This window comes from Tamandua tetradactyla, chromosome 16 (assembly GCF_023851605.1).
Source record: "Tamandua tetradactyla isolate mTamTet1 chromosome 16, mTamTet1.pri, whole genome shotgun sequence".
Taxonomy (NCBI): Eukaryota; Metazoa; Chordata; class Mammalia; order Pilosa; family Myrmecophagidae; genus Tamandua; species Tamandua tetradactyla.
In genome coordinates, this window is record NC_135342.1 from 67,555,181 (window position 1) to 67,581,582 (window position 26,402).

General features: G+C 51.5%; 1 protein-coding gene and 1 long non-coding RNA gene across 5 annotated transcripts in view; one reads left to right on the top strand and one right to left on the bottom strand.

Annotated features, from left to right (window-relative positions):
• The window catches only part of CALB2 (calbindin 2), a 36,833-nt gene extending 11,408 nt beyond the window's left edge, over positions 1-25,425 (bottom strand). The window contains exons 1-10 of the mRNA XM_077132960.1: positions 25,274-25,425; positions 13,474-13,550; positions 10,944-11,033; positions 8,579-8,659; positions 3,919-3,975; positions 3,257-3,334; positions 2,681-2,736; positions 2,339-2,378; positions 2,140-2,193; positions 1,276-1,347 (exon numbers count right to left, since the gene is read on the bottom strand). Coding sequence (XP_076989075.1) covers positions 1,276-1,347; positions 2,140-2,193; positions 2,339-2,378; positions 2,681-2,736; positions 3,257-3,334; positions 3,919-3,975; positions 8,579-8,659; positions 10,944-11,033; positions 13,474-13,550; positions 25,274-25,370 — 702 coding nt within the window. The 5' untranslated portion in view covers positions 25,371-25,425. The remainder of the gene's footprint in view (positions 1-1,275; positions 1,348-2,139; positions 2,194-2,338; positions 2,379-2,680; positions 2,737-3,256; positions 3,335-3,918; positions 3,976-8,578; positions 8,660-10,943; positions 11,034-13,473; positions 13,551-25,273) is intronic.
• On the top strand, positions 838-9,677 carry LOC143659715 (uncharacterized). Of its 4 annotated transcripts, none has more exons than XR_013163669.1 (5): positions 838-2,207; positions 3,317-3,802; positions 4,399-4,795; positions 5,903-6,112; positions 9,437-9,677. It is a non-coding gene; the product is annotated as an uncharacterized LOC143659715 (long non-coding RNA). The 4 variants fall into 4 exon arrangements; XR_013163668.1 differs by having other exon boundaries at positions 838-1,669; positions 1,927-2,207; positions 3,317-4,795; XR_013163666.1 differs by having other exon boundaries at positions 3,317-4,795.
• Positions 25,426-26,402: the final 977 nt, after the last annotated feature.

Below are 26,402 nucleotides of genomic sequence, written 5' to 3' on the forward strand. Positions count from 1 at the left end.
AACCTTATCACACTTCCTACAGGCATCATCAAAATGGAACATGCACCTGCCACGTGGCTTCACCAAAAATAGCCCGTCTCCTCCCAAATCAGGTGTCATTATTTGTAGACATGCAAATAATGAGTCATTCTCTTGATTCGAAGTGCCAAATCTGGAGTCTGGTACAGGTGGAGGGCTCCCAGGAAAACAAACTTTATTCTTATCCTTGTTCTCTAACCTTCACATTTGCAACACCTGAACCCTTCCTTTTGTTTCCATACCTGGAGCCAACCTGTGCAGCTATATGAGTTAGTTGTCCTTTTTGTGTTAAACAAGAAAGGTGGTAACCATGAAATTCAGGCCACTCCTGAATTTAACGCATGCCTGCAGGGCTTATCAACCACAGGTGTAAGGTGGGGCCATTGGAAGAATAATTATGTCCCATTATATAATTACAGAGACTCTCCATTATGGTGCCTAACATTCCTTTGACAGATGAGGGTGCATAAATAATTTACTCCTAGAATTTGGTGCTTGGAAAGATTTGCCAAGTTCAAAATTGTGGCCAATAACTCCCTCTTCCTAGGAACAATTTACTTATTTATAACTTATTTTCTGCTCCTTTAAAAAGCAATTTTAGGTAACACAAAGAAAAAGATAAATTTGGGATAAAAATAAACAAAAGATGAGATTTAAGAGAAAGAGAGAAGAAAGCACTTGGAAAGGGAGACAGACTCAGAGGCTGTGGTGAATTTATTCCTGAAATTGAGCATTAAATTTAGCTCTTGCCTGGCAGCCAAGGCAGTTAGGCAAGGCAAGGAATTATAGAGCTTTCATCCTCTAATTAAAGAAAGCAGGCAAAACCATTTGCCGAAAGCCAGTTTCCAGGAGGTGAAGGGAGCCAGCTGCAAAGGTTTGTCTCCTGGTTCACATTCCACCCAGACCCCTCCTACCCTGTGCATAGAGGTTAGCCCACTCGAGGGTCGTTGGGGAATGTTCCAGAAGCAGCAGGACCAGGCACAGTGATAGAGCTGGGACCTCTGGTTTTTCCTCAAGGGGAACAAACGTTCTGGTGGCTCCTTTTGGCCTTATCTCCAGCTCCAGAATCTGCAGTTTCTCGACTCAGAATAGCCCCTCACCACCCACTGCCCCAGCTCTCCAAAATCTCTCCTTATGCAGAAAGTCTTTTTATGTTGGCAATTTGGCCAATCGGAGGGGATCCAAGTGCAGTCCCCAGGCATTCTCTACCCTCCCTGGGGACAAGGCGCCAGCCCCCACCCTTGGCTGGCTGCTCACCTTCTTGTTTTTCTCATACAGATCCTTCAGAAGGGCGTCCAGCTCGTTCTCATCGATGAAGCCATTTCCATCCTGGTGATTGGGGGCAGAGACCCATCAGCACCGGAGCGCTGACCTTGATCCTTGCTTCCACCCACCCATTCCTGGGGAGCTCTCAAAGTTGAGCCTTCCCATACAGCGTACAAAAGGAGAAGTTCGGACTGTGACGTGGCAAAAGAATGCACCAACTTCTGTCTTAATTAACTGGCCAGTGCAGGCACAGGGCAGATCCGCGCGCACGGCGCTTTTGGTAGCCTCGAGCTCTGGTGTCTCTGACTCGCACTGACAACATGAATGAGGTTCTAGCAGGGTTTGGCTGCAGCCCCCCTCCCCGAAGTGACATCCACAGGCAGAGGTCTGAATGAGCACAGGGGCTATTTCAAGTGACCCCAACCCTCGAGACAGAACGATCACTCCGGCAGCGGCAGGGAAGGGCGGGGTGAGAGGGTGGGTGAGCTCCTTTTTCCTCACTTCCCGCTCCCCGGACAACCGGCCTGAGTGCAGAACTACGAGCCGGCACCAGGGGGCAGCACTGGGCGCCGCGTCCCTCCAGCCCCACGGGACACGGTCACACCCTCTTCCACCAACTCTCCTCTGCTGCATTTTTTTCAGATGCTAAGACCCGGCCCACGAACTGCGAATGGCATTTCACTTCTTACACAGCAGGAGACGCTGCAGGGAACGAAAAGGATCTGGCACAAACCCTGCGGCTGCAGCCCCGGCTGCCCTCTGACCTTTGACCTCTGACCGCAGTCCCGGCCCGTGGCAGGGGTTAGTGGCCGGGATGAGACCTCCAGCTTTGCCGGGCTGCCCTCGCCTCCTCACCTTGTCGTAAAATGCGAAGATGGCGTTGAACTCGTCTGTGCTGAGCTTCATGCCCTGTAAGGACCAAGGTATTAGAGAGAGAACAAGCGCGGGGCGTGTGTGGGATTCCCGGGGGTTTGGGGGGGTGGGGGTGGAGGGGAGACGCTCATGGGGATGAGGGGAAGGGAAGGAGCCCAGGAAGGCAAAGCGGCCCTTTTACCTGGAATTTGAGCAGGAAGTTTTCCTGTACGGGCAAAAGACTGGAAAGAAAACATTAGAGCCCAGATGAGGCAAGGCCGGCTCAGGCCGGCTCTGCAGCTACAGCAAAGGTCGCTGAGCACTTAATAATCGGGAGTGAGCGGAGGGCTCAAAGGAGAAGCAAACAGGCAAACCCGAGTATTGAAATGCACAGTTATATCCAGCCCTGCCTCCACTTGCTTGACACCCGACCTGTCACCTGTCGCTTTTTCCACCCACTCATTTCAGAGGCAGGGAGAGCGGCACAGGAATGATCTGTGAGCAGTGCCGCTGGGGATGCGGGTGGGGGTGGGCAGGCGCTCACCGGGACATCTCCGACAGGCCCAATTTGCCATCCCCGTTCAAGTCAAACATCCGGAGCTGTTGGGGACAGACAGAGGTGGCCGGGTTATTTGCTTTGGCTTTCTCTTGCGAGGGTGGGGTGGGGTGGAAATGAGGGGGGTGTCTGACTGCCAGCGCCCTCTACTGGAGAGGAGCGGAAGGAGGCGAGGTGAAGAGCGCAGGGGCTGCATGGGGTGGGGGGGACAGGTGGGCACATTGTGACTGCACCTCTCTCCCCTTCCCAGCCAGGGGCAGCAGAGGCCCAGCCAGCCAGCCCCAAAGGCCCACCCTCTCCAAGTTTATCTTCTCCTGGAGCTGTAGAGGTTGTCATGGAAACAGAGGCTCCCCAGTCTCACACTGGCCTCGGTGACAGCTAGTGGGGGGAGTCTCAAGGAGAAGGGGCATGGGGCAGAAACAGGCGTCCTTCTTTGTTAGCTGCCACTGTGCACCACCTCACCCTGAAGAATCACCAACAAAAAGATTCTCCAAACCCAGAATCCCCCTTGGGCTCAGGGCCTGAGTCCTATGTCTCTGGGGAGGGGCCCCTCTGTCCACTCACTATGGTTTGGGTGTACTCCTGGAGCTTGGACTCGTCGTAAGGTCGGTTTGCCTTCTTCAGCAGGTCTGAAAGGAATCCCTGGAATACAAGAGGCCTCTTCAGAGCTCTGGACGCATACACTCAATCCTGCAACCATCGCTCACTGGTTCATTCAGGCAGTCAACCCTGTTTTCCCCATGTGTGTCACTTCCATCCCGCACAATTCCCCAAGCCCCTGGCCCTTGTGGAGTGACCTCCCAGGGCTGGAGGTGGCCCTGGGTGCAACCTTGCCCGATGGGAAAGGCAGGAGAGCCAGGCTGTGCTCCTCCTAGACCCAGCACCCAGCTCAGTGCCCGAGGATCACTGGCTAGCCAGAGGAACTCGAGGGTGGATGGACAGGCCAGAAGGCCAGAAACAGCAGTCAGCTGGAACTCCCTCGAGGACACCTGCCCTGTGGCTGGTTTGAACTCTGGGGCCCTACAACTTGCTCCACATTACTGATTTCACAGCAATGCCCTGGAGAAGTTCAACAATTCAGAGCCTGGCTTGGGTACTCCTGCATGGACTGTAAGCCCCTATCTCCTCACCCACCTCCTCCCTCCCCAGGTTCCTTCAGCCCACAGCTACTCTGGCCAGAATACCCCTTTTCCAAAGCATCCACCCCTCCCCAAGGCCCAGCCTACCTTGAGCTCGTTAGCTTCGATGTAGCCACTTCTGTCTGTGTCGTACTTTCGCCAAGCCTGCAGGGACAATGCCAAGCCGATGTCCTTCAGAGGGCCAGGCTGGGTCTTGGTATTCAAGAATGAGGGGTTGGGGGGTGGGCCTGGTCCAGCCCAGTCCCTTCATGTCCCAGAGGAGACTATGAGGTCAAGAGTCCTGACTGTGGTCACACAGAGAAGGAGGAAAACTGCTGGGACTAGAACCAAGGTTCCTTACTCTAACTTGCTCTGGAAGGGACAGGAACAGGCTTGGGTTACTCTTCACACCTGCTACCTCACCCCGTCCCTCCATGCTGTCACACAGGGAAGCCTGTCAGAGGGTGAAGTGAATTGGTAGTGTCATCAGGTCTCAGACTACCCAAAGCCACCCCCCCCCCCACCTTTCTAACTGAAAAATACCCTATTGTTTTCTTTGGGACCCTCCCCTCCCCTTTCTACTCTCAGTCCACAGAATTCAAGCGGGGCTGACCCCAACTCCAGAGGCAGGCACGGGGCCCAGGCCTGGCCAGTCAGACACCTTCCTGGATCCCATCCTGCTCTGCTTCTGGGCTCAAGGCTGAGTCCCAGCTCTCTGGAGTGTGTGTTTGATGCCAGCGAGGGACCAGGGTATGGTCTCCTGACCATAGCACCTGGGAGTCAAAGAGAAGCAGAGTTTCTGCAGGCAACATGAATCTGACTGCCTCCTTCCTCTACCTTCTGGCCTGCTGAGCACAAGCAGATGTTGCACAGGAGAAACAAGGAAAAATAGTTGCAGCAGCTTTCAAATATTCATGAGTTCTTCAGTGTACCTCCCTCCCTTCAAACAGTGGAACCCAGTTCCTCTTCTGAAGCATGGGATGGGGTGAGTGACTCATTCCTAATGCATAGAATATGGCAGACATGACAGTGTGCGACTTCTGAGACCAGGTCATAGAAGGCAGTGCTGCTTCCTGCTGTCTCTCAGGTCTGGCACTCTGGAAGGGAGGAAGCCAGCTGCTGTGTTTTGAGGGCACTCAAGTGACCCTACAGAAAGGTGTCCTGCCATAAGCTATGAGAACAGCCCAACTCAGCAGTGCATCTTCCATCCCCACTCAAGTTTTCAGATGAATGCAACCTGGCTGCCCCCTCGACCAGGACCTCATGAGACACCTGAGCCAGACCACCAGCTAAGCGATTCCTGAATTCCTGACCCATACTGTGTATCATTTTAAGCTGCTAAGTTTGGGGATAATTTGTTACACAGCCATAGATAGCTGATACAATGCTCCTAAGAAACATGGTCCTGGCCATCACCACCCCACAGCCTTTTCCCTAAACCATCTGGCAGAGAGGAGGGAATGCTGTGGTGGCTGGGGGTGGGTGGTTGGGGTGAGGACTGCCTGTATCTGTGGCAAAGGGGCCCAGAGAAACTTGTTCCCCTAAACCTTTGGTTTGTTTCGGTGTCTGATCCTATTTCTTAGGTTTTCCTTCAGGTTTTGTTCCATTAACTTTGCTGCCCTTCTTCCCCAGCTCCACGTGGCACTCATGGACACCATTAACCTAAGGTTTTCTTGTGTCAACAAGCACTGATTCTTTTCCTAAATCTTATCTCTTGCCTCCCCCACTTCTCCACATCATGTCTGCCTGGTATTATCAGGAGACATCTTAGGCATTTCTTCAACGCCAGCATACAAGGCTGTGCAGTTCATGTGGTTTAGGAGTGCCAGACCTCAGGAAATTTGGTCCTGATTTTGTTGTTGTTGTTGTTTTTTAATTATAAAACACGAGCAAATCCCAGCAAAAGTGTAGGCCTAAACTACAGGCAACTTGGATAGATTATATCTGATTACGGGACTGTCTTTGTTTAGATTAGATTATCTCCACGGAGATGTGGCTCCCCCAATTGTGGGTATTAACCTTTGATTAGAGGGAGATGTGACTCCACCCATTCCAGGTGGGTCTTGATTAGTTTACTGGAATCATTTAACAGAGGAAACATTTTGGAAAAAGAGGGAGAGATCTGTGAGAGCCACAGAGCCTATGCAGCCAGAGACCTTTGAAGATGAAGAAGGAAAACGCCCCCAGGGAGCTTCATGAAACAAGAAGCCTGGAGAGAAAGCTAGCAGATGTCGCCATGTTCGCCATGTGCCTTCCCACTTGAGAGAGAAACCCTGAATGTCATCGGCCTTCTTGAACCAAGGTATCTTTCCCTGGATGCCTTAGATTGGACATTTCTATAGCCTTGCGTTAATTCAGATATCTTCATAGGCTTAGAACTGTAAACTTGCAACTTTATAAATTCTCCCTTTTTAAAAGCCTTCTGTTTCTGGTATATCACATTCTGGCAGCTAGCAAACTAGTGCAGGTTCCATGAAAATATTCCTTCCCTCATCCAAAAAGCATACTCTTGAAAAAGTACCCAGGGCTGACAGAGGATTGTACAGGTTTCCAAACCCTATGTCACCAACCACCTGCATGCATTTAGTGCTCGGGAATTTAGTTCCTCCACGTTGAAAGAAGGCAGACATCCCCCCAATTGGCTGAAAGGACACTGACCCCCATGAAGCCCAGTCCGCACACAGCACGGCATCTGGCTGCTTGTCCAGCAGGTCTGCCCTCCCCCTCACCTGGATCCAGTGCCCCCCTCCCTACCTCCCCCAACCCCTCCTTCTGTCTCTGGATCTTATGCTTGATTTCTTTTACCTTCAGCACTTTGTGTGCGGCCTCAGTGGGTCATTCTCTTCCCATTCAAGGAAAAGAGTTCAAGAGACCTGGGGCTTTTTGAAATCCCAAAGAAGTCCTCAGGCTTCACTAAAATTAGAAATTAAAATGCTGGCCTGAGCAGTGGGGTGGGAGATAATTTGAGAGCACACGCCTTTCAGGGCTACTGGGGGTCCATTTGTTGTTTCCGGCTGATAAAAATGGAACAAATGGACAGCTGCAGGAGGGGACGGTACTGAAGGAGGGAGGGACCCCAGGAAATTTGGGTGAGTATTTATTTGCTCCGCAGTTAGGTTGGGGCTTTTAAGCAAAAAAGCGGATGTGGCTATGGAATCATGTCAGTTACACAGACAGTGGGATTTTAAGAGAAAGTGAGAGTGAGGGAGAGAGACTGGGGCAGGGAGAGATTGAGATTGGGAGAGAGAGCAAGGGAGGAAGGGAGATGGGGAGGCAGAGGGAGGGAGCTGCTTTTCGTTCCTCATTAAACATCTCTGCCCCCTGCAAGCTATCAGCATCCCTGTTTTCAGACCAGGCTGGAACAGAGGGCAGCCTTTGGCTGCTTCCTATCATGGAAGGAGGAGCTGGGCATGACACTCCTTTTTCTATAGACAGAAAGAAAACTGACGCGAGAGTAGCCCTCGACAAGTTATAAGTATATGCAGGACTTCTGCCCCCCAGAGAGGAGAGAGAATAACTAAGAACAGAATCCAGAATATCAACGACCAGTCTATGGAATCTTGCCATCTTGTAAAAAACTGGAGAAAATCCTTTAAAGCACCGTGAAATTAAATCCATATCTGATGCCGAGGCAGGTTGCCACCTGAAACGTGGCTCTCCTGGCCTGAGAATCGGTTGTTTCTAACCAACTTTCTACCCACGAGAGGAGCTCAACCGCGGTATGGGTTGCGGGTTAGCACGCCACTCACTCTCGGGTAGCTGGTCACGGGGAGGGGATGAGCCATGGCCGGGAACGGATTTAACACACACATCAAGTGGCCGCATGAGTTATGGTGAAGGCTGGACGTGGTCTGTCACAGCAGGCAGTGTGTGTGTGGCAGGGCTGGGTTGACAGCCATTGGATAGCAAGGGCGCAGTGTGCCAGAAAACGAGCACGAAATAGTAGGACCTTGCAGGACATCAGGATTCATAACGTATTTGGTTGAACCACATGAAATTGCCATTTTTGTAAGTCGAGTCATTTGAATATTGGCACTTTCATGTGGTCCAATCTAATGCTCTCCGTTTTGAGGTCAGAAATAGTATCGCTCAAAGGACACTTGAATTTGGGGGTCGCATTTTCACATAAAGATCTCAAAGAATTTATATTGCGAAGCAGCAATGCCCTTTTTAAAGGGAGACTCCATAGCCCAGACACGGTCAAAGATCAAGTGTGGAAGATATCGGAAACTGGGCTTCTCACTGGGCTTCCCCTCCCAGTATTAGGGTAGTACATTATTCCTTCTTTTCTTTGTGGCAATGTGGTAAAGCAGGGCGAGCGTCCGCCTGAGGCAGTGTTTCCCCTAAGCGGGTTCCTTGGAACTCCAGAGAACTGTTTTGAATAAGAAAGCAAGGGAGATACGGGAGCGAAATAGATTTCTCTACTCTAGGACTTTTTAGTGTGATTTGCAAATCCAGCATTTCCCAAATGTAATTGACCTAAGCTGTCTTGTCAGTTACCGCCCCCCCCCCCCCCACACACATACTTTAATGTGAACACAGATCACCCTGGGATCTTGTTAAAATGCAGGTTCAGAGATGCTGCATTTGTAACAAGCTCTCAGGCAACGCTGGCATTGCTGGTCTGCGGACCGCACTTGGGGAGTGGCGTTCTCAGTGGCTTGGCATCTCCCGGGACCACTTCTAGGCATTATGAGGGCGAGCTTGCCTCTGGACATGGAGGAAGGAGCACCGAACACACAGAGAGAAGGCAGTGCCTTGGCCTCACCTCCATAAACTCAGCGCTGGAGCCCACGTGCTGCCTGAAGCACAGTAGGAAGTTCTCCTCGGTTGGCAGGATCTGCGCCAGCTGCGAGGACACAGAGAAGGACACTGACGTTAGGGAGGGACACGCCAGGGAGCAGAGCAGAGCTGCTTTTACCATTTTGCAGATGGTAAAAGGGTCAGTGGAGAGGCAGCGTAGGAGTCACATTTTGCTTCCTTCCTTTAGAACAGAGGGTGCTAGCCCTTCAAAGGGAAAGGAAGATGCTCTGAGAAGTGCTTCTAGGTCACCCCAAATCTTATAGCCAGAAGGACAGAAAGCATGGCACTGTAAAATACAAGTACCCGGACTTGAAAGAATACTTAGTATTTGATTCTACTTACATGCAATTCTAAAGTATGTGTATTAATCTAAGTAGATCAGTGGTTGCCTAGGATGGCATGGCCAGACGGGTGGCAGGGATGCTTTAGGGGTGATGGAAGAGCTGTACCTGGATTGTGGAGGTAATTCACTGCTGTTTACAAGTAGTGAAACTTGTAAAATGCCAAAACTCATTGAATTTTACATTTTAGATGGATGCAGCTTATTTTATGTAAATTACACCTCAACAACTCTGACTTTGTAGAAATGAAATCAAGAACTCTTGTGCAGCAAACACTGCTGGCTGCCCCCCCCCCACCTGGACTACCCCCTTTTTCCTCTCCCAGATGAAATCCTGATTAGTCTAAGTGGGTTAAAGGTGGCAATTCCATTCCCCTTGCCAGTGATTGGCTTAGGGTGAGGCATGTGACCCAGTTGTGGCTGATGAACTGTGAGGGGAGCGTCTGCTGAAGGTTCATATGGAAAAAATTTCCTTGCTCTTAGAATGGATCCAAATGAGATGGTCCCTTTCTGCAACTGGATCTGGTTGTATTTGGATGCAATGTCTAGAACTACGCAGCCATCTTGCTCGCCTGAGGGTGATGCTGTTTTAGGGCAAAGAACAGAATCAAGAGAACTGCAGAGAAGCAGAGCTGGAGCCAACCCTACCTATGACCTTTCTTGTTGGAAGCTTCTGAGAGTTGACCCAGGAGTTGGTGAACTATGGGCCACAGGCAAATCTGGCCCAGTGACTCTTTTTGTAAATAAAGTTTTATTGGGACACAGCCATGTCCATTCATTCACATATTGTCTGGGCTGCTTTTGTGCTACAATGGTAGAGTGAATTGTTACAATGGAGACTATGTGACCTGCAACATCTAAAACATTATTACTATAATCTGGACCTTTACAGGAAAATGTCTCCTGAATCCTGGCTTAAGCCTACGGGAGTCACGGTTTTCTGAGTTTTGCACCATGGACATTTTGGCACTCCTCCCAGATCCCGATATGGCTGGGGCGCCATCCTCAGGAGGCTGGGGGGATAACTGCTCATCACTGCTCTCTGCAAGAGAATTGCCCTCAACCAAACTAGAGTTGCCTTGCTGGAGGAGATGACTCCCCCGCCACCCCCCACCCCCCCCCAGTCTGGAGAAGTGGGCAGCCTGAATCCAATGACTGACTGACATGGAGGTGCAAAAGATCACACACACCCTTTGCCTCAAGGTAGGGCCAACTATGGCCCAATCTGCACTTCAGATCTCCCCATGAGCTCAGGTCAGAATTGACTCCAGCTGAGTGCATGTCCCTGCTTAGCAACTTCCTCTGCTGTTTCCTGCCCTCCTCTCTTCCCTTCCCTTAAAAGCAACCCCTCAACAAATCACAGGCACTCAAATCTGTCTCAGGCTCTGCTTCTAGGAGACCCAACCTAAGAAGCATCCCGAGAGCATCCCAGCCAGTAATCCCCCCGGGGAGCTATGCCCTCGGTCACATGCAGCCATCACCCTAACCAGGGGTTGCAAACTGATGGCCAGAAGTGTTTGATCTGGCACATGTATGCATGAGCGTCATGTCGGTGTACATACACACATACACATCCATGAATATGTACTTATTTTTTTTAATTTGCCTTGTGATGTCTTTAGGAGGGCTGTGAATCTCCCTGTTTGCCACAATTTTCACCCTTCCTACTGTCTTAAGCTGAGCTTTTCACACATTTAGAAACCAGCTGGACAGGGAAGGTATCTGAGCTCTTGATCCCTGTCTTAAACCATTGTTAGTTGCTTCCTCTTACCTTGGGAAAATGAAGGAAAATTCACTTCCCTTGTGATACACAGGAAAAGCCCCACCTGTTCTTTTTGGTCAGCCTAAGTACTGGGGGCTGGGGGCTGGGGGAGTGAGGAGGCAGCTCTAAGGCCACCCCATTTAGATCCCCAGATGGACACTTGGTGCGTGGGAGAGGCACAGGGGTGGGTAGCCCTTCTCATGCTGCTCTTAGGGCGGCAGGACTCACTTCTGCCATCTCGATTTTCCCGTCCGAGTTCTTGTCATACTTCTGCATGAACTCCTTCATCTTCTCCCCAAAGTTGTCACTCTTTGACATCTGTGGAAAGACAAAGGGGGGCTGCTGGGTCCCTCTGCAAACCATGGGTCCCCCACACTCTCAGTGTGGCAGTGACAAGGAGCATTTTGTGTCCCATATCTGTCAGCACAAAATCAGGCTCAGCTTTTGCTCTGAGTTGCTGTCCTGTTTCTTTCCACGACCCTTCCAAATCCAGCTGTCTCCTTTGTCAAGACTTAGTCACATACTTTACAAAGGGGCCCAGGGTACATAGGCATGTAATTAAATGTGCACCTCTGCCTTTGAGATGTATTAAACCAGAAGGGTGGGGACTAGTTCCTGTCACTCAAATCTGAGACCTGAGGCCCCAACATTTTACTGGGACAGCTTCTAATAGAACCCAACTTAATCCAGTGCCTCCCAGTAAGTGCTCTACCATAGCAAGGGGAATTTCTTATTTTCTTTAAACACTAACTGGCAATTGCAGAATATTTTTCATACTGATTTCATGCCAGGGAGGCGGTGGGAATGCAAGAAGAAAGTCTTTGTGCATCTGAGGGATAATTTATGTGAGCCATTTAATTGTTGTGACTTCTGGAAAGACAAAAAACTTTAAAAGTTTCTCTAGCCCATCATTTCCACCTTGAATCTGAACCTCTCTTGAAGTTCTAAAACCTTTCCCTGGAATGGGGAGCTGCTGATTAATTATTTGCATTGATGAGCTCTTTTTTATCCTTAAGCAAAGAGGAACCCACCTTTGGCAGCTGATACTTCTCTTCACTTATTGGATGACTTCTGGGTGGGTTCTAAGATTGGGCCAAGGAGAATTCTGCCAATTCTTAGAGTTTTTCTACCTTTTATGATATTGAGATGAACTGGTCTCAATTTGACAAGAATTACTTGTTTATCTACATTTATTTATTTGCAGTTACTAACAACGTGCATGGAATGACCCTAGGCATTTGTCACAAACGTGGTCATCCCAGACAGCCCCCGTAAGGTTAGCAGACACTCCATTTACACCCAGATGGAGGCTGCGATGAAGTGACTTTTCCCACGGTGATCCAATTAGTGCAGCCAGGATTTGCACTCCTGACTCCTGCTCCCAAGTCCATTACCCTTTCTACCGTATAACACCTGCTGTGAGAATCAGTCCTGGGTGACGTCGGTTGGGATTGTTGTTGAAGGACTTAAAAATCATCCCTCAGGCCATCTAAAGAAGGGAATGACTAAGAGAAGGATGTCGGACTTCAAGTATTTCACAAAAACACATTCTTCTGCCCACTCCACCATCGCAGAGTTGGTTTGGAAGCCAGTGTTTTCTGTGATCCAGGCTTCCTTGTCCTAGTAATAAGGGATGATGGGGGAGCTATTGCTAAACAAACCCATGAGTCACCTCGAACCCTCTTAAGCCAGTAGTGTTGACCTCTTCTCACTGGGGCACTCCACTGAGCTCTGAACCAGCAGCTCACCGGTGGATTTGTGACTTATTTCCCAAATGGCTCCCTGAAGAACTGCTAATAGGCAGTGGACTGGCCAACAGACATGCAGCAGGGGAGAGGAGAGAGACCCCCCCAAAGGACCTGTGGGAGCTGGGGCAAGGGGGTGGGCCTGACTCCATGTATTTGAGAACCAGACAAGGGGCTCACAACAGACCAGCTCCAATCTCCTTGGCTTTCCAATTTCTCAAATGCTTCCCCCAAAAAGCTTTAGAGAACTCAGCAGTGCCAGGCTGGCACCAGGAGAAACAGCTTTTCTCCCATGAAGGGGCTGAGCCGTGGTTTGCAGTCACTTCAGGCAGGCTAAGAAGAACAGTTTGACTCCTTCACAGATGAGGCCAGACAGTGCTACTGGGCTCAGACACTGGTTCAGAGCAACCCTCAATTTTTCTTTAAGCTCTCACTGAAGATTCCAGCTTTTGCTGGTCTAGAGCAGTGCTTTTTTCCTCCCCACTAAGGGCCATTTGGTAATGTCTGGAGACTTTTTTTAGTTATCATAACTTGGGGGAGGTACTAAGAGAATCTGGTGGGTAGAGGTCAGGGATGCTGCTAAATATTCTGCAGTGCACAGGCCGGCCCCCCCACCCCAGCCCAGATGTCCATTGTGCTGAGGCCGAGAGGCCCTGATCTAGAATAAAGACACTTGAAAGCCTCTGCTCTTGAGTCATGACCCCTTTAAGCACCTTAGGAAGCCCAGGGCACTGTACTTAGGAAAAAATACTTATACATGTGTATATACCTACACAGACACAAACTTTTCAATTTTGGGTGGTTCATAAACCCCTGATGCCCATTCATGAATACCCCCACTCGCCCCTCATCCCAGGTACCCAAGGATATTGAGGAACTTTTGGGGGAGTATCCCAGTCTTTTTATGCTTGTAAATTAAAGACAAACTCCAAGTATCAAGGTCAGTGACATGTACCCTGGGATAGATAATGTGACCAAAAAACCCGATCCATGGGAGAGGGGGCTGGGCTTACCATGCCAGAGCCTTTTCTTGCCTTCTCCAGCTCTTGGAAAAAGTTTTCTAGCTCTTTACCTTCGATATACCCATTTCCTGCAAAGACAGCAAACGGGGTGGGGATACAACATCAGAGCTAAACGGCAAGGTTCTCGTGGGGTTCGTGGAGGTGAGGGAGTCGGGGGCCTCTGGGAGAACTTCTCCCACTGGTCAACAAGCATGTGTCCAGGCCAGCCCTGGCTGTGCAGTGTTAGGGGTGCAGCTCCTGTGCTTGGGGAATTTGCAACCACAGAGATCCAAGATTACTAACAGCAAGTTCTTGGAATATATACTCAGCAGGCAGAGATGCGGGGAGGAGCTAGCATCTGGGACAAGCCGGCAGAAGTGAGCAGAAGCTGGGAGCTGCTGAATCTGTCCATAACCAATTGGGTAAGAGGTAGGTGCCCGAGGTCTACCAGGAGACGACAGGAGCAAGATTCAGGAGGAATGTCGGCCGGTGGCAGGCCCTGGGGTAGGCAGGGAAGGGTGCAAAGAGACAGGTAGGGCATCTGTCCTATGGGATAGGGATACCAGAGAGACTCGGTCCCAGGGACTGAGTGACTGAGAGGCAGCCCACTACTCTGTAACTAAGAGAAAAGGCTGAGCTCCGCGGATGCAGATTCAAACCCCGGGTCCACCTCACTTACCAGCTGCGTGACTCTGGGCAAGTTATATCTGAGCCTCTGTTTCCTCATCTGCAAAATGGGGGTGATGATACCACATAGGGGTGTAACTGAATAGGATTATTGGATGCAAAGCCTATCACACACTGCCCAATCCAATCCATTTTAAGTGCACCATAAATGTGGTTACTGAATTCAGTTACTAGAACCTGTGTATAACGATGAGAATGAATCTGGGGAAAATGTGCAATTCTCAAAGCCCAGTCCCCACTCTCCTTGCAAGTCAAGCCTGACTTATAAGAAGGTGACATATATAGTGAGGGCTCCTTTAGAGTGTCAAGCCATGAGCTAGGATGGCCTAGGTGGAGGTCACCTAGGATGGCCACCATCAGTGGTCACTGGTGGCAGCTGTAATGGGACGGAGGCATCGGGGGGTGGGGTGGGCATCAGACATGGCTTAAGGCAGTGGTTTCTAGACTTTCCTTCGCACTGGAATCTTCTGGAGAGATTGTTAAAAAAATATGGATACCTCGATTCCATCCCCAGACATTCTGATGTTATTGGTTAAGTACAACATCAAGTGCAACCTAAGCACTCAGCTTCATTTGACGCTCCCCCAGACAGTTCCAGTGTGCAGCAAAGTTTGCAAAGCTCCGGCTTGAAGTCTAGTTCCACATCTGATGTAAAGCAGTTGAGCAAGGTTCTCACAGAGAGGAGCTTCCGCTTGGACAGGAAAGCTGGGTGGCAGCTTTCTTCATGGGCAAATGAAATTTACAAGCTAAACACAGAAAAATTAAATAAAAGGAGCTTGTACCTGGCCTCTGGTTGGGGGGGGGTCCCTTCTCATCCTTTCCTCCTAGTGCCTCCCTGAGAATTTAAAATCTTAATTAAATAACCTTAGAGAGGCCCTCTTGTGGAGAAGATGCCACGATAAATATTGCATGGACAGAATCTCATGAGATAAATTATGTATTTTTGTCTGCAGGGAGAAGATGTGATTGTAATTGGTGGGGGGAGAGGGGATACTCGAGTTTCCTTTTTTTCCCAGGTGAGGTGCTCATTTCTTCTAGGGTGTCCTCTGAAGCTTCTTAAGAGAGTTGGAATTTAGAAGTATGTGCCCAGTGGCCGGCCAGGCCAGCTGTGAGTGGGGGCATGAGGGATGGAGGTGGGGGAAGAAGGGATTTCCAAAAAAGGTCATCATCTGGAAGATAATACCTTTATGTTGGAGGAACCAGTCATTTTTTCCCTCCCTGGTCACTCCCTGCCTTGATTTAACTAGTCTCCCATTTCTTCGGAGAGATTTTCTCTTGCCTGAGAAGGCAAAGGCACGTGCGGCTCCTTGGAAGCTTTGTAGGGTCAGAGAGGAAGACGGAAAGCAGAGCTCAGCAGAAGCGGGGGCCGGGTGGGGTGGGGTTGGGGAAGGGAGTGGGGGTCTCGCGGCTGGCACCGTGGCACATCCCGGTTCAGTGAAGCAGGGGTGGCCGAGGCTGGGTCAGGAGCCAGGCCTTGGGGGCACATGAGTGAGTGCCTGTGTCTGTTTCGTGAGCAGATCAGCAGGAAGTCAGAGGGGCCAGGCGGGCAGTGCACCATGATGCGTTATGGGGAGCAGCCCCCACCTGCGATCTGGGGGCTCCTGCTTTGCCCCAGGTCTTTGCTTCTTTGCTGTCTCTTCTCCAGCCCCTTTGCCCACTACTGGGAGGGGGGGCAGGGGCCTCGGCGGAGTGGGAGGAGCCGGGGACCTGCTTCTCCCCCTGCCTCTGTCACAAGCACTGTGGGACTCTGAGCCAGTCGTGCCGCCTCTCTGAGCCTAAGTTTCTCCCCCTATAAAGTGGGAACGATGGTGGAGCCTCCCTCGTCCTTCGTGGCGAGGTTGCAGCGGCTTCCTGGAGCCTCACAAATGCCCGCGGTCATGGCCCGCTGCTCTGGGGACACCGGGAGGCCGAAGAGTGAACAAGAAAGTAAGACAGTTGCAGACCTGTAGGGGCCACCTTTTCTGTGGGGTGCCTCTGAGACTTACAAAGAATATGTGCATTTTATTTTTACTGCACTTTGTTCTAGAAAGGTTTTCAGGTAGTTTAACGGCCTCATGAAATCTAGACAATGAGCCAGTGCCTCACCCAGCAGGCTTGTGAATGCCAGTAACTCCCTCACAGATAAATGCCTTCATTTTTCCAAAGCACTTTTGCTCTTTCTTTGACACAGCAGATAATGTGGGGCCTCGCAGTGTGTACGGCCCTTTGGGGGTTGCCGTGGGGGATATAAACGCGTATAACAGCTTGCCCTCATTTTCCAAGTGGTCACAACCCTTTTAGACACACATGCTTGCGATATGGCAGAGCAGAATCCTCGCTTTGTGATTCAATTAGAAACTGAGGCACAGAGAAGGCAAGCGACACGCTGAGGGTCGCACAGTGAGGCAGGACCAGAACTGATACTCAGACTCCTGAACTGGGATTAATTCACTCAGCCTGTATGGAGCACCATTTTGTACTGGGCTCTGTGCTAGGCGCCGGGATGCAAAGGTGAGCTAGACAAGGGCTGGTGTTATGGGGCTTACAATGTAATGGTGGGGTGGGGGGCGGGCAGACAATAAACAAGGAAATGAATTTGAACATGATCTTTCCAGGGAGGATCAAGTGCAATGAAAGAACAATGATGTCATAGAATCAAGATCCACAGGTGCAGCAACATGGACAGAGGGGCTTGGAGTGCCTCTGTGAGAAGCCTCTGCCACTGAGCAGAGAGAAGAGAAAGGGAGGGATAAAACTGTAGGGAGAGAGGGGCCAGGAGCTGGGACGGCACCCCTCTCAGAGGCTGGGAGATCCCCTTTCACTGTGCTGGGAATTCCACCAAGTCCCCTGTCCACCCCAGCAAAGAGACAGGAAGGTGTTTCAGTGTGGCATGCCTTTATCTGTTGAACTGCACAACAGCTCGACTTCATGGCCCCTGCAAGGGGCGCAGTGACCAAGGTGTAGCTGTGGCCTTGTTCCCCAGGAGCATTTAAGGGACTCCTGCCGTGAGGCAGCCAGACAGGGATAGCCAGAGCCAACCAGATCAAGGCTGTGGCACCCAGAGGGGGCGAAGCCCACCACCCGGGAGAATAGACCTTTGCTACCTTGGCCTCCCTCAAAGCAACCACCTGCAGTTTCCACCCTCTTTCCTCGCCCAGGAGGCCGTGCTATCCAAGGCTGGGGTAGAGGATGGGTCGGCCCACACCCTTCTTGGGAAGACTTCACTGGACACGTGGTTTGCTTTTCCTATGACTCTTACGGAGGGTCGGTACCTGGCCACCATGCAAATCTATGCAGATGGGCATCAATAAGGATGCGGTTACCATAGCAACCATCAAGCGCCGAGCCCAACCCCAGAATGGAAATAGACCTGCTTATTTCTCCCTAAGAGTTGTATTTACAGATCTTCTAGGCATTGAACAGTAAGACATGCCTGAGTTAGCGATAGAATCCTAACACCCGCTCTACGACTCTCCCTGAGATGGGGAGCAGGTCAATCTCTCTAAGCCTCAGTTTCTTTAACTCTAAAATGAGCATAGCTACATCCTCCCTATCTACTTTTATGGGATTATGGTAAGAGCAACATGTGGTAATGATGGAAAATGGAAAATCTCACCTAAATGGAAAGCATCATTTCTATAAGGTCCTCTGAATCAGTCTATGGCAGAAAACCCTTTAGCCCAAAGAGTTCCAGCACTACTGCTTTCTTTAGAGTAGTGGTTCCCAGCCCAGGCTGTGCATTAGAATCACCTGGGAAGCTTTTCAAACACCACCCTTTCCTGGGTCCCACATCCAGAGTTTCTGATTGAATTGATGAGGCGGGAACTTTGGGTGGGTAGTTTTTAAAAGCTCCCCAGGTGATTCTAATGCGCTGTCATGGTTCAGATCTGCACTGGAGTAGCACATCTCAAACCAAAAGGTGCTTCAGAATTACCTGGGTTATCCTGTTAAAATGAAGATATTGACTCAGTACGTCTGTAGTGCAAAAGGTTTGTTGCACAAAAAGTGTGGTCCTAGGGCCAGTAGCCTTGGATTACCAAGGAGCTTGTTAGAAATGCAGATTCCCCAGCCCCACCCAAAACCATCTGAGTCAGAATCTGCATTTTAACCAAGTACAAACCAGCTTGAGAGCCACTGCTTTAGCACCTTTTCCAGGGGAGAAACACTCTGGGGTTCAGATCCAAACGAGTGACAAACGGAACGTGGGGGTCTTAGAAAGTTAGAAATTAATACCCAATCCTATGGATTATAAATCTTCATGTATTTCTCGTTTTCTGTTTAACAAGCCCTCAGTGAAGGGACAGTTTATAGAGGAAAGCGCTTTGGTCACCAAAGAGGAGTGAGCAAGCTTTCTGCTCAGGGTGGGGGAGTTTTAGTTAAGGAACATGTAAAAGCAAGCCAGGAAGGGGAATTACTTGAGTACGTTCACTTGTTATGATCCATGGAACACTACACTTATGATTTGTGCACATTTCTGTATGAATGTTATACTTAAATGTTTATTATTATTTTTAAAGGCTGACACCAATTTATCTTTAAAGCTAGCAAAGTTAGCTTCCTCTCTAGAAAGATGATGGTTTTATTTTATTAATTTTTTTGCATGCTGTGTGGCGGGGGTCACATTTCCTTCTTTTACCATGTGAGTCCCTTATTGCAGCACCATTTACAGAATTTTTGTTTATTTGGTTTTTCATTAGTTTGTTGCTTGCTTGTTTGTTTGGGAAGTGCAGGGGCCGGGAATTGAGCCCAGGTCTCCCACATGGCAGGCGAGAATTCTACCACTGAACTACCCTCCTACTCCCAAGACGATGGCTTTAGATGTGCAAAGTCGAGGTGGGGGGCGCTGGTATGCGCTTGAGACGGTAGACCAGGTACTCAGTGCTGGTCTTGACTTGAGGGTCCTAAGACCACTGCTCGCCAAAGCATATCCGGGGGCCTGAACGCGACAGTATCACCTGGGAGCTTGTAGAAGTGCAGAATCCAGGCCTCGGCCTGGCCTACAGAATCTGAATCTCTGGGGACAGGGTCCAGCCATCAGTCTTATCAGGCTTTCTAGGTGACTCCTTGGGCAGGCTAAAAAGTCTGAGAAGCACGGGCTTGGTAGGTCTCAAAGTGTATCAGAATCACCTGGAGCTTGTTAGAAATGCAAATGGATCAGGCCTCTCCCCGGATCTACAGCTTCCCCCAACTCTCGCGGGGGTGGGACCTGGAAATCTGTGTTTTACAAGCCCTGGGTGATTCTGACGCTGCTTGCGTTTGAGAACTTCCGGCCTAGAGGCTGCCTTGAGCCCCTCCTAGCCCACCCAGCTATGCAGCGCTCGGTGGTGCGCAGGGGAGAGGGCGGTGTAGGGAGGCACTGGGGTTTCGGGCTTCCTCTTTAGGAAATCGCTCATGGGGCCAGGCCGCTGGGCTGCCGTCCTAGAGTTCAGACTCACTGAAAAGGCAAAGAGCCTGATAGCCCTCTGGACAGGACAATCTCACCCTCTGGGACAATAAATTGGCTTCCCCAGGCTCTGCCCCCATCTCATCTGAGCTCCACAACTATGCCAGGTAAGCAAGCAGGCGTTACTGATGCTATCTTCAAGGTGAAGAATTGAAGGGGTGAAGAGCTCGATCACCCAGCTAGCAGAGGTCCCAGACTCACCCAGGTTTTTCCTTCTGCTTATCCCAGGGACAACCTCTGTCTGTATCTGTCTTTGTCTCATCCTCTGTCTCTCTCTCTCTCTGTCTCTGTCTCTCTCTCTCTCTCTCTCTCTCTCTCTCTCTCTCTCTCTCTCTCTCTCTCTGTCTCTCTCTCTCCTCCCAGGGGCTCTTGGAAAAAAAAAAAACAAAACAGCCCCAGAGCAGGCAGCTCTTGGATGAGCGTGTGGACGCTTGGATTCTGATCTGTGCTTCTGGGCTGGTCCCTGAACCCACCGACATCTGGCAGTCTTGTTGCTGGGCTGGCTCCCAGGTCTGGGGCGGGGGTGCGGGGGGGGGGGGTGTGGGAGGCCAGAAGGATGGGGCAGATTGGAGAGTGGGGAGGGGAGAGAGCAGAGAGCCACAGAGTGGGGGAAAGGCCCAGTGCCAGGGGCCCCACCTGGGACCTCTCGGCCAAGGAGGGCGGGCAGGCGATGCCACCCACCAGGGGAGACAGGCCAGCACTGGCGAGGCGCCGTTCTTGAAGAGCCTCTCGCCTGCCGGATGAATTCTGACTCCCCGGGTGTCGGAATAGATTTCCCTGAGGGGTCTCCTTAACCCTGGAAACCTCCCCCGTGGCTCAGTGAGTAAAAGCGTCGAAGTCTAGAGGGGGATAAACAAGGCAAGCAGGGCAGGGATGCGGAGCAGCTGGGCGCGTGGCTGCCCTAGCGAGGCCAGCTGGAGTGTCTTGTTTGTGAAAACCCGTCCCCTCCCTGCTTCCCCGGGGGAGCCCCGGCTCGCTGCAGACAGGGCCACCTCCCCCTGGCTGGTGCAATCTCCATCGGTGGGGCAGGGCCATGGGGCAGCCATCCCGTGCCAAAAGGTACTTAGCTGGCACCCCCAGCCCCGACAACCACAAGGCACCATTAGTGAGATAGATGGGAGACTCGGGGGTGGAAGAGCAGGGGGGGCTAGCTGCGGGCTTCCACCCAGGGTCCATCGGGGCAGGTGGACCTCCCCAAAGAGCCTGGCTGTTATTTCCAAATGAGATTTATACAGGCCGCACAGAGATACGCCTTTAATGGGCCGAGCGGCACTCGTTTCTGTAGATCCTATAATTATCTTATGAACAGCACAGAGATACTGCACTGTAGTATTTGTGTAAACACTTAACTATCCACCGTATATTTTGTAACCCTGATTCGGCAAGTCTTTTTGTAGGATTCCTATACAGGGTGCCCAGGCCTCTCCCGGCCTCCGTGAGGCACTGTTCTCAATTTTCTTCCTCCCAGCGGGGATGATGAGTGAGCAGTGACCAGCGCCCTGGGGGAGGCTGCCAGGCACTGGGGCTCGGGCTAGTGGTCCTCGGTGCCCTGGGGCTTGGAGGACACTTCGGTTATCACCACAGGGTTCAGGAGGACCAGGGTGGGGAACTAGGCAGAGCCTTCCTCAGCCCTTCGGGGTCCTTCCTGTCCCCCGAGAGGCTTGCAGAGCCCGTGCCCTCCTCCCCATGTCACCAGGTCCATCTGGGGGTAGACAAAAGCCAGTAGGCTGTGGGCCAATTCCCATATGCGTGTGTGTGCATGTGTGCACACGTGTGTGCAAATGCATTGTATGCATATATATACACTTTGTATGTGTGGGGGGCTGTCCATAAAATTGTAATTATTTTATTCTTACACCTTTATTTTGCTGATTAGAAAAACAAAGCATACACGCTTTTGTAAAAATTTTCGAACACTACAGAAATTAACTTAAAAAGTAAAAGAAAATGCCCTTTAATTTTGCCTCATCCACCCTGCAGACAGAACCATTATTATTCAGTTATCTTCTTCCAAATATTTTCCAACATACACACTTTATTAATAATAAAATGAGCTCATATAAGAACAGTGTTCTGCTATGGGATTTTTTTCTCCTTCAATAATACACCTTGGACATTTTTCCACCTCACTCTTATCAGTTGTATAAAATCCACTGTAGATTGCCATGATTAATTTTTCCATTCCCTGGTGATGGACATTTTTTTCCCCCCAAATTTCCAATATTCCAAAGAATGCTGACTAGAGCCCCTTGCATATATAATTTTTGCACGTGTTTGAGTCCATCTATGTAGGATTGATGCTTAGACGTAAGGAGGATTCCCTACCTGCTCCTAATCCAAATCTGCTTGCCCCTGGGAGAGATCCCACTGCCCCATCTGTCCCTGACTCTTAGTTGCTTCCAAAGGGATTACAAAGGTCAAGGCATTTCTTTTCCAAGCCACAGAGAAATGGCCTGAGAAACAGGAGCCTCGCAGCTTGTCTGACCTGGGCAACACCGAGGGGACAGTGTGAACTCTGAGCCGGACATTCCTCGGCTGCTCTGGGTCTCACAAAGGAAGAATAAGAAAGTTCCTGACAAAGAAGTGACCAGGAAGCACAGATCAATGGTCTCAGATAGACAAGCACATGTACGGGTCATCTGGAGCCTGGGGACACCATGTGGAGAAGGCCAGCCCCTTCTCGGGTCACAGGGTGGACTTGGCTGTCATCCCCCCACCCCTGCTTTCGAGAGACAACATCTGGGTCCTCCCACAGGCATGACCTTGGCTGGTAGAGAGTCCCCTGGGTGATATAGAGACTGGGAGACGGGATTCCTGGGTCCCCGCTCTTGCTTGGCTGTGTACCTGTGAAAACAACTTTGCCTCTGAGTCCCAACTTCCCACTCTCAAAAAAACTTCCCACTCTCAAAAACTCGGCTCCTTCCTCCTCCACTGCAAAACTTATGATAATTTTGAAAATAATCTATTTGGGCAAAGACACCAGGATGTGGACTCTTCCTTCTGTTTCGGAATGGGCCGAGTTAAAGATCAGAGACCCCACCCCTCATCCTTCCTTAGAACCCAGCTTTCTCCTAAGTTCTCCTTGCCTTTGTTTCCCAGGGGGTGTGGGGGGCTGGCGGGGTGGAGGGGAGGCCGCTCCCTCTCACAGGTGGCTGTGATTAATTGGGCTCCAGTGAGCTCACTCCAGGGACCGGTGAGCAGTACAGGAGAATTCTCCCAAAGGTCTTTAACATCTTGAGTGGCATGGGGGCTCTAGAGACGGCAGAAAGCCCAAGTTGAAAACAGAAGCAAGAGTTAGCAGGAGAGAGGCCCAGAGTAGGGCAGTGGGCAGGTGGGCAGGTGGGGAGGTGGGGAGGTGGGGAGGTGGGGAGCCCACCGGCAGCCTATGAGTGCTCAGGAAGGCAGGCGTGGAGAAGGACGAAGGTCAAAGAGAAAGCAACGCAGCCCAAAGCCTAATTCCGGATGCTTTAGTGGACTTCCAAGTAGGCAGTATCCCCATTTTCCTAATTCACTTTTCTCTTCCATCTCTTTGCCTTCCTTTTCTGTTGGTCCACAGTCCCTCCTTGGGAGTTCCCTGAGGCTGTGACCCAGAGAGAGGGCAGTGGGAGAGCCCAGCCGACAAGGAAGTCAAGAAGAGACTTCTAGCTTCCCTTTAACCTAAGACCAAGAGGGAGCCAGAGGTGCCATGGCTTTGGGCCTCTCTAAAGACTCCTGGGTCTAGCTCTCGCTCAGCCATGCCCCAGCCAAGCCAAGGACCCCTCCCTCTCTAGGATAAGGGGAACTGTCCATCTCTTCCAAGCCTGGGTTGGAATTCTCCTGTGGGGGAATGGATGGGAGACTTGTATCTACCATCACAGAAAAGCCCCTCTTCTCACCTGGCCAAGAACTACCCCAGCCACTAACCTACTAGTCCCACATGACTTTGGATAAGACACCTCTTGTACCTCTTTCCTCATCTACCCAGGGGGAATCACAATCTGCCCAGCAGCCTCACATGGAGGGACTCAAGAAGGTGCTGTTGTGTTTTGAAAAGTACAATATCTCATATAAAGATATGCACGATTACTGAAGGAGGAAAAGTAGAATTGTGGAGTCCTCCATTTATAGCTGACTCATCTGGCAAGAGGCCAGTGCTATAACCTTGTCCACTTTGTAACTTTCCTTGAGTCATGTTAGTCTCTGGTGCAGATAAACTGGCAGAAGCATCCTTAGGGCGTAAGCATGTCATCTGGAATATTAAGAGGCTGCAGACCCACTACAGCCCTTTCCACTAAGGGAGTTTCATGCACTAGCTGGGGATGGAAATGCAACCCACTCCTTAGCCCCATTTTACGGATTTAACAATCTCCCCAACGTCCTTCAATAATTCATAGGCAGATCAGGCTCCTAATCCAGGTATCCAGTTGCCCAGCCCTCTGGCTCTCCAGCTTTCTTAGCTGGCTCCAAGGTGACAAAGCTTCACTGAGTAGCAGTCCCAGAAATTAACCCCTGCCTTCCCACAGTGCTCTGGGCAGAGCGCCTCTGTTTAGCAACCTCCACACCATGCCATGGTTAGGTAGGGAGGCAGGGGGGATTGAGTGAGCCACCAGCTGACCCTCCCTTTAGTTCCCTTTTCCTGCACTCTCAGCCCCGGGATAAAAACCTTGAGCCTGATAAAAAACAAAACAAAACACCCTGTCTTAGGTGCCTGGTCTGAGATGCCAGAACATATTGGATGGCAACTCTTACCAAGACCTTAGAGAAGAAAATCAGATCACCTGTCTTTCGGGATGGCTGTAGTGCCATCAAAAGCCTTTGGTGGTGGTGGGGGGGGGGGGCTCCCTTTATGCCTGAGACAGAGCACCATGGACCCTTGAAAGCCCAGTGACGGGGGCCACCCCAAAAGGTCATTCAATCCAGTCCTCAATTTTTCTATGAGTCGATGTCAAAACCACACAGAAAGGGGCTTGGTCACAGATGCATTTAAGTCTGTGTCTCCCCCCACCCGAGGATGGGGTCACCCAAAGCATCCAAGATTGTCATCACGATAATTATCATCATCAGGGGACAGGTCTGGGGCCGACACCCCACCAGAGCCGGGTCCAAATGCTCTGCTGCTGTGACTGGGAAACCCAGATGCCCACGGGGGGTGGTGGTGGTGGAAAATGGGCACAGGAACCCCAGGGGGTGCTCAGAGTTCCAAAAACCCTTCTCCACTTCTGCTCACTGTCAGCCAGGCTGGGGTCGGGGGTGGCCAAGGGCTTCCCCTCAGAAGCCCCCAGATTGACCCAAGCCCCAGGTATGTGATGGAACTCATCTAGCACTCAACCAAAGGGGAACGTGAGGCAAGAAATGAGTGGGCTTCTGAGACCTGTGGCTGCAGCAGCCAAAGCCAGGAAGTTTCCTTACAGAGAAGGGCGGGGAAGATGGCATTTCTTAGCCCAGGCTTCCTTTCTGGGAAAGCTCCACCTTGCCCAGGGTGAGGCTGCATAAGCAGGTGGGCCCTCTGTCGTCTATATCAGGGAAGAAAAGTTACTGACAGTTGTCACCGGAGCAGCCAGATGCCTCCCAAGCTCGAGACCCCAGCCCCAGCAGGTGCAGGGGCTAAGACAACACCGCGGGCAAAGACGTGCCCCCCTGCCCGCATCGAGCAATACCCCTTCCCCTCTCTCCACGGCAGGTCCCCTGCAGCTGATGGGCACAGAAGTTGGGCGCTTTACTGACCGTCTGCGTCAAAGTGCTTCCAGATTTCCAGGAACTGGGTCGCCGTCAGCTCGGCAAGGTGCAGGTAAGGGGGCTGCTGCTGCTGTGGGCCAGCCATGGCGAGCCGCTCGGAGACCTGGGCCAGTACCGCGCTCTCCCTCCGCGCCGGCTCGGCTCGGCTCTCGCTGGTCCGGGGGCTGCGCGCCACGCTGCCTTTATATACAGTCCGGAGGCTGCGCCCGCTCAGGGCGTCCAGCAGGGGGCGCGCGGGCCCAGGGAATAGGGCCTGGGTCGCGGCGGGGCAGGGGCGCCCGAGGGGCTCCGCCAGGTGCGTGGGGGGCCAGCACACCTGCGCTGAGATGGCCCCCGCGCCCGCCACGGGAACCCAGAGGCTTTTTGGTGAAAACGGGAGAGATGCTGCCCTTCCCCTCCGTCCGCCACCTCCTTGAGAACAAAGCCACCACATTGTCCAGCAGGAGCCAAAATGATGATGATGATGAGATGATGATGAAATAAAGCCTTTATAAGAATCCAGTCCCGTCCCCCCTCCCCGCCCCCGTCTTCAGAGTTTGCTGGGGCCTTTCTCGTGCATCCACGCCCCCGCCCCCCTTCCAGAGCAGGCATTCCTGATGTGTGACCTGGGGCTTAAAAATGGCTGGACAACTTGCCCGGAGCTGGAGTTTGAGCCCAGCTCTCTCTCCTCTGGCCACCTGGCTCTGTCATGAGCCCAGTCCCGGGGAGAAGCCCAGGCTGTACTGGGGGCCGCTGGAACCAGTGATGCCCTTGTCTTGGTTATTGCACACCCACCCCCCCAGGACTCCCTTCACCCCCTGGGGTCCTGCCTCACCCTAAACATGCTGGTGGGTGTCCAGGGGATGGTAGAATTAGATCCCCTCCTTGCTGATCCCTAACCACACCCACCTGGGGACACTTGGGGAATTTGCCTGGTCCAGTGGGCAGAGAATGGCCCGCTGGAGCAAGGGTGCTGGTCACCCAGAAGATAGAAGCAGCTACCGAGGGTACAGCCCTGAGGCCCCGAGACAGCAGGACTCCAGATGCTGAGACCTGGGCTCCTGCCCTCTGTGGCGCCTCTGGGGCCTGGGGCGGGACCCTGCCTGGTGGAGCAGTGGCTTCATCCCTCCTCACCCCC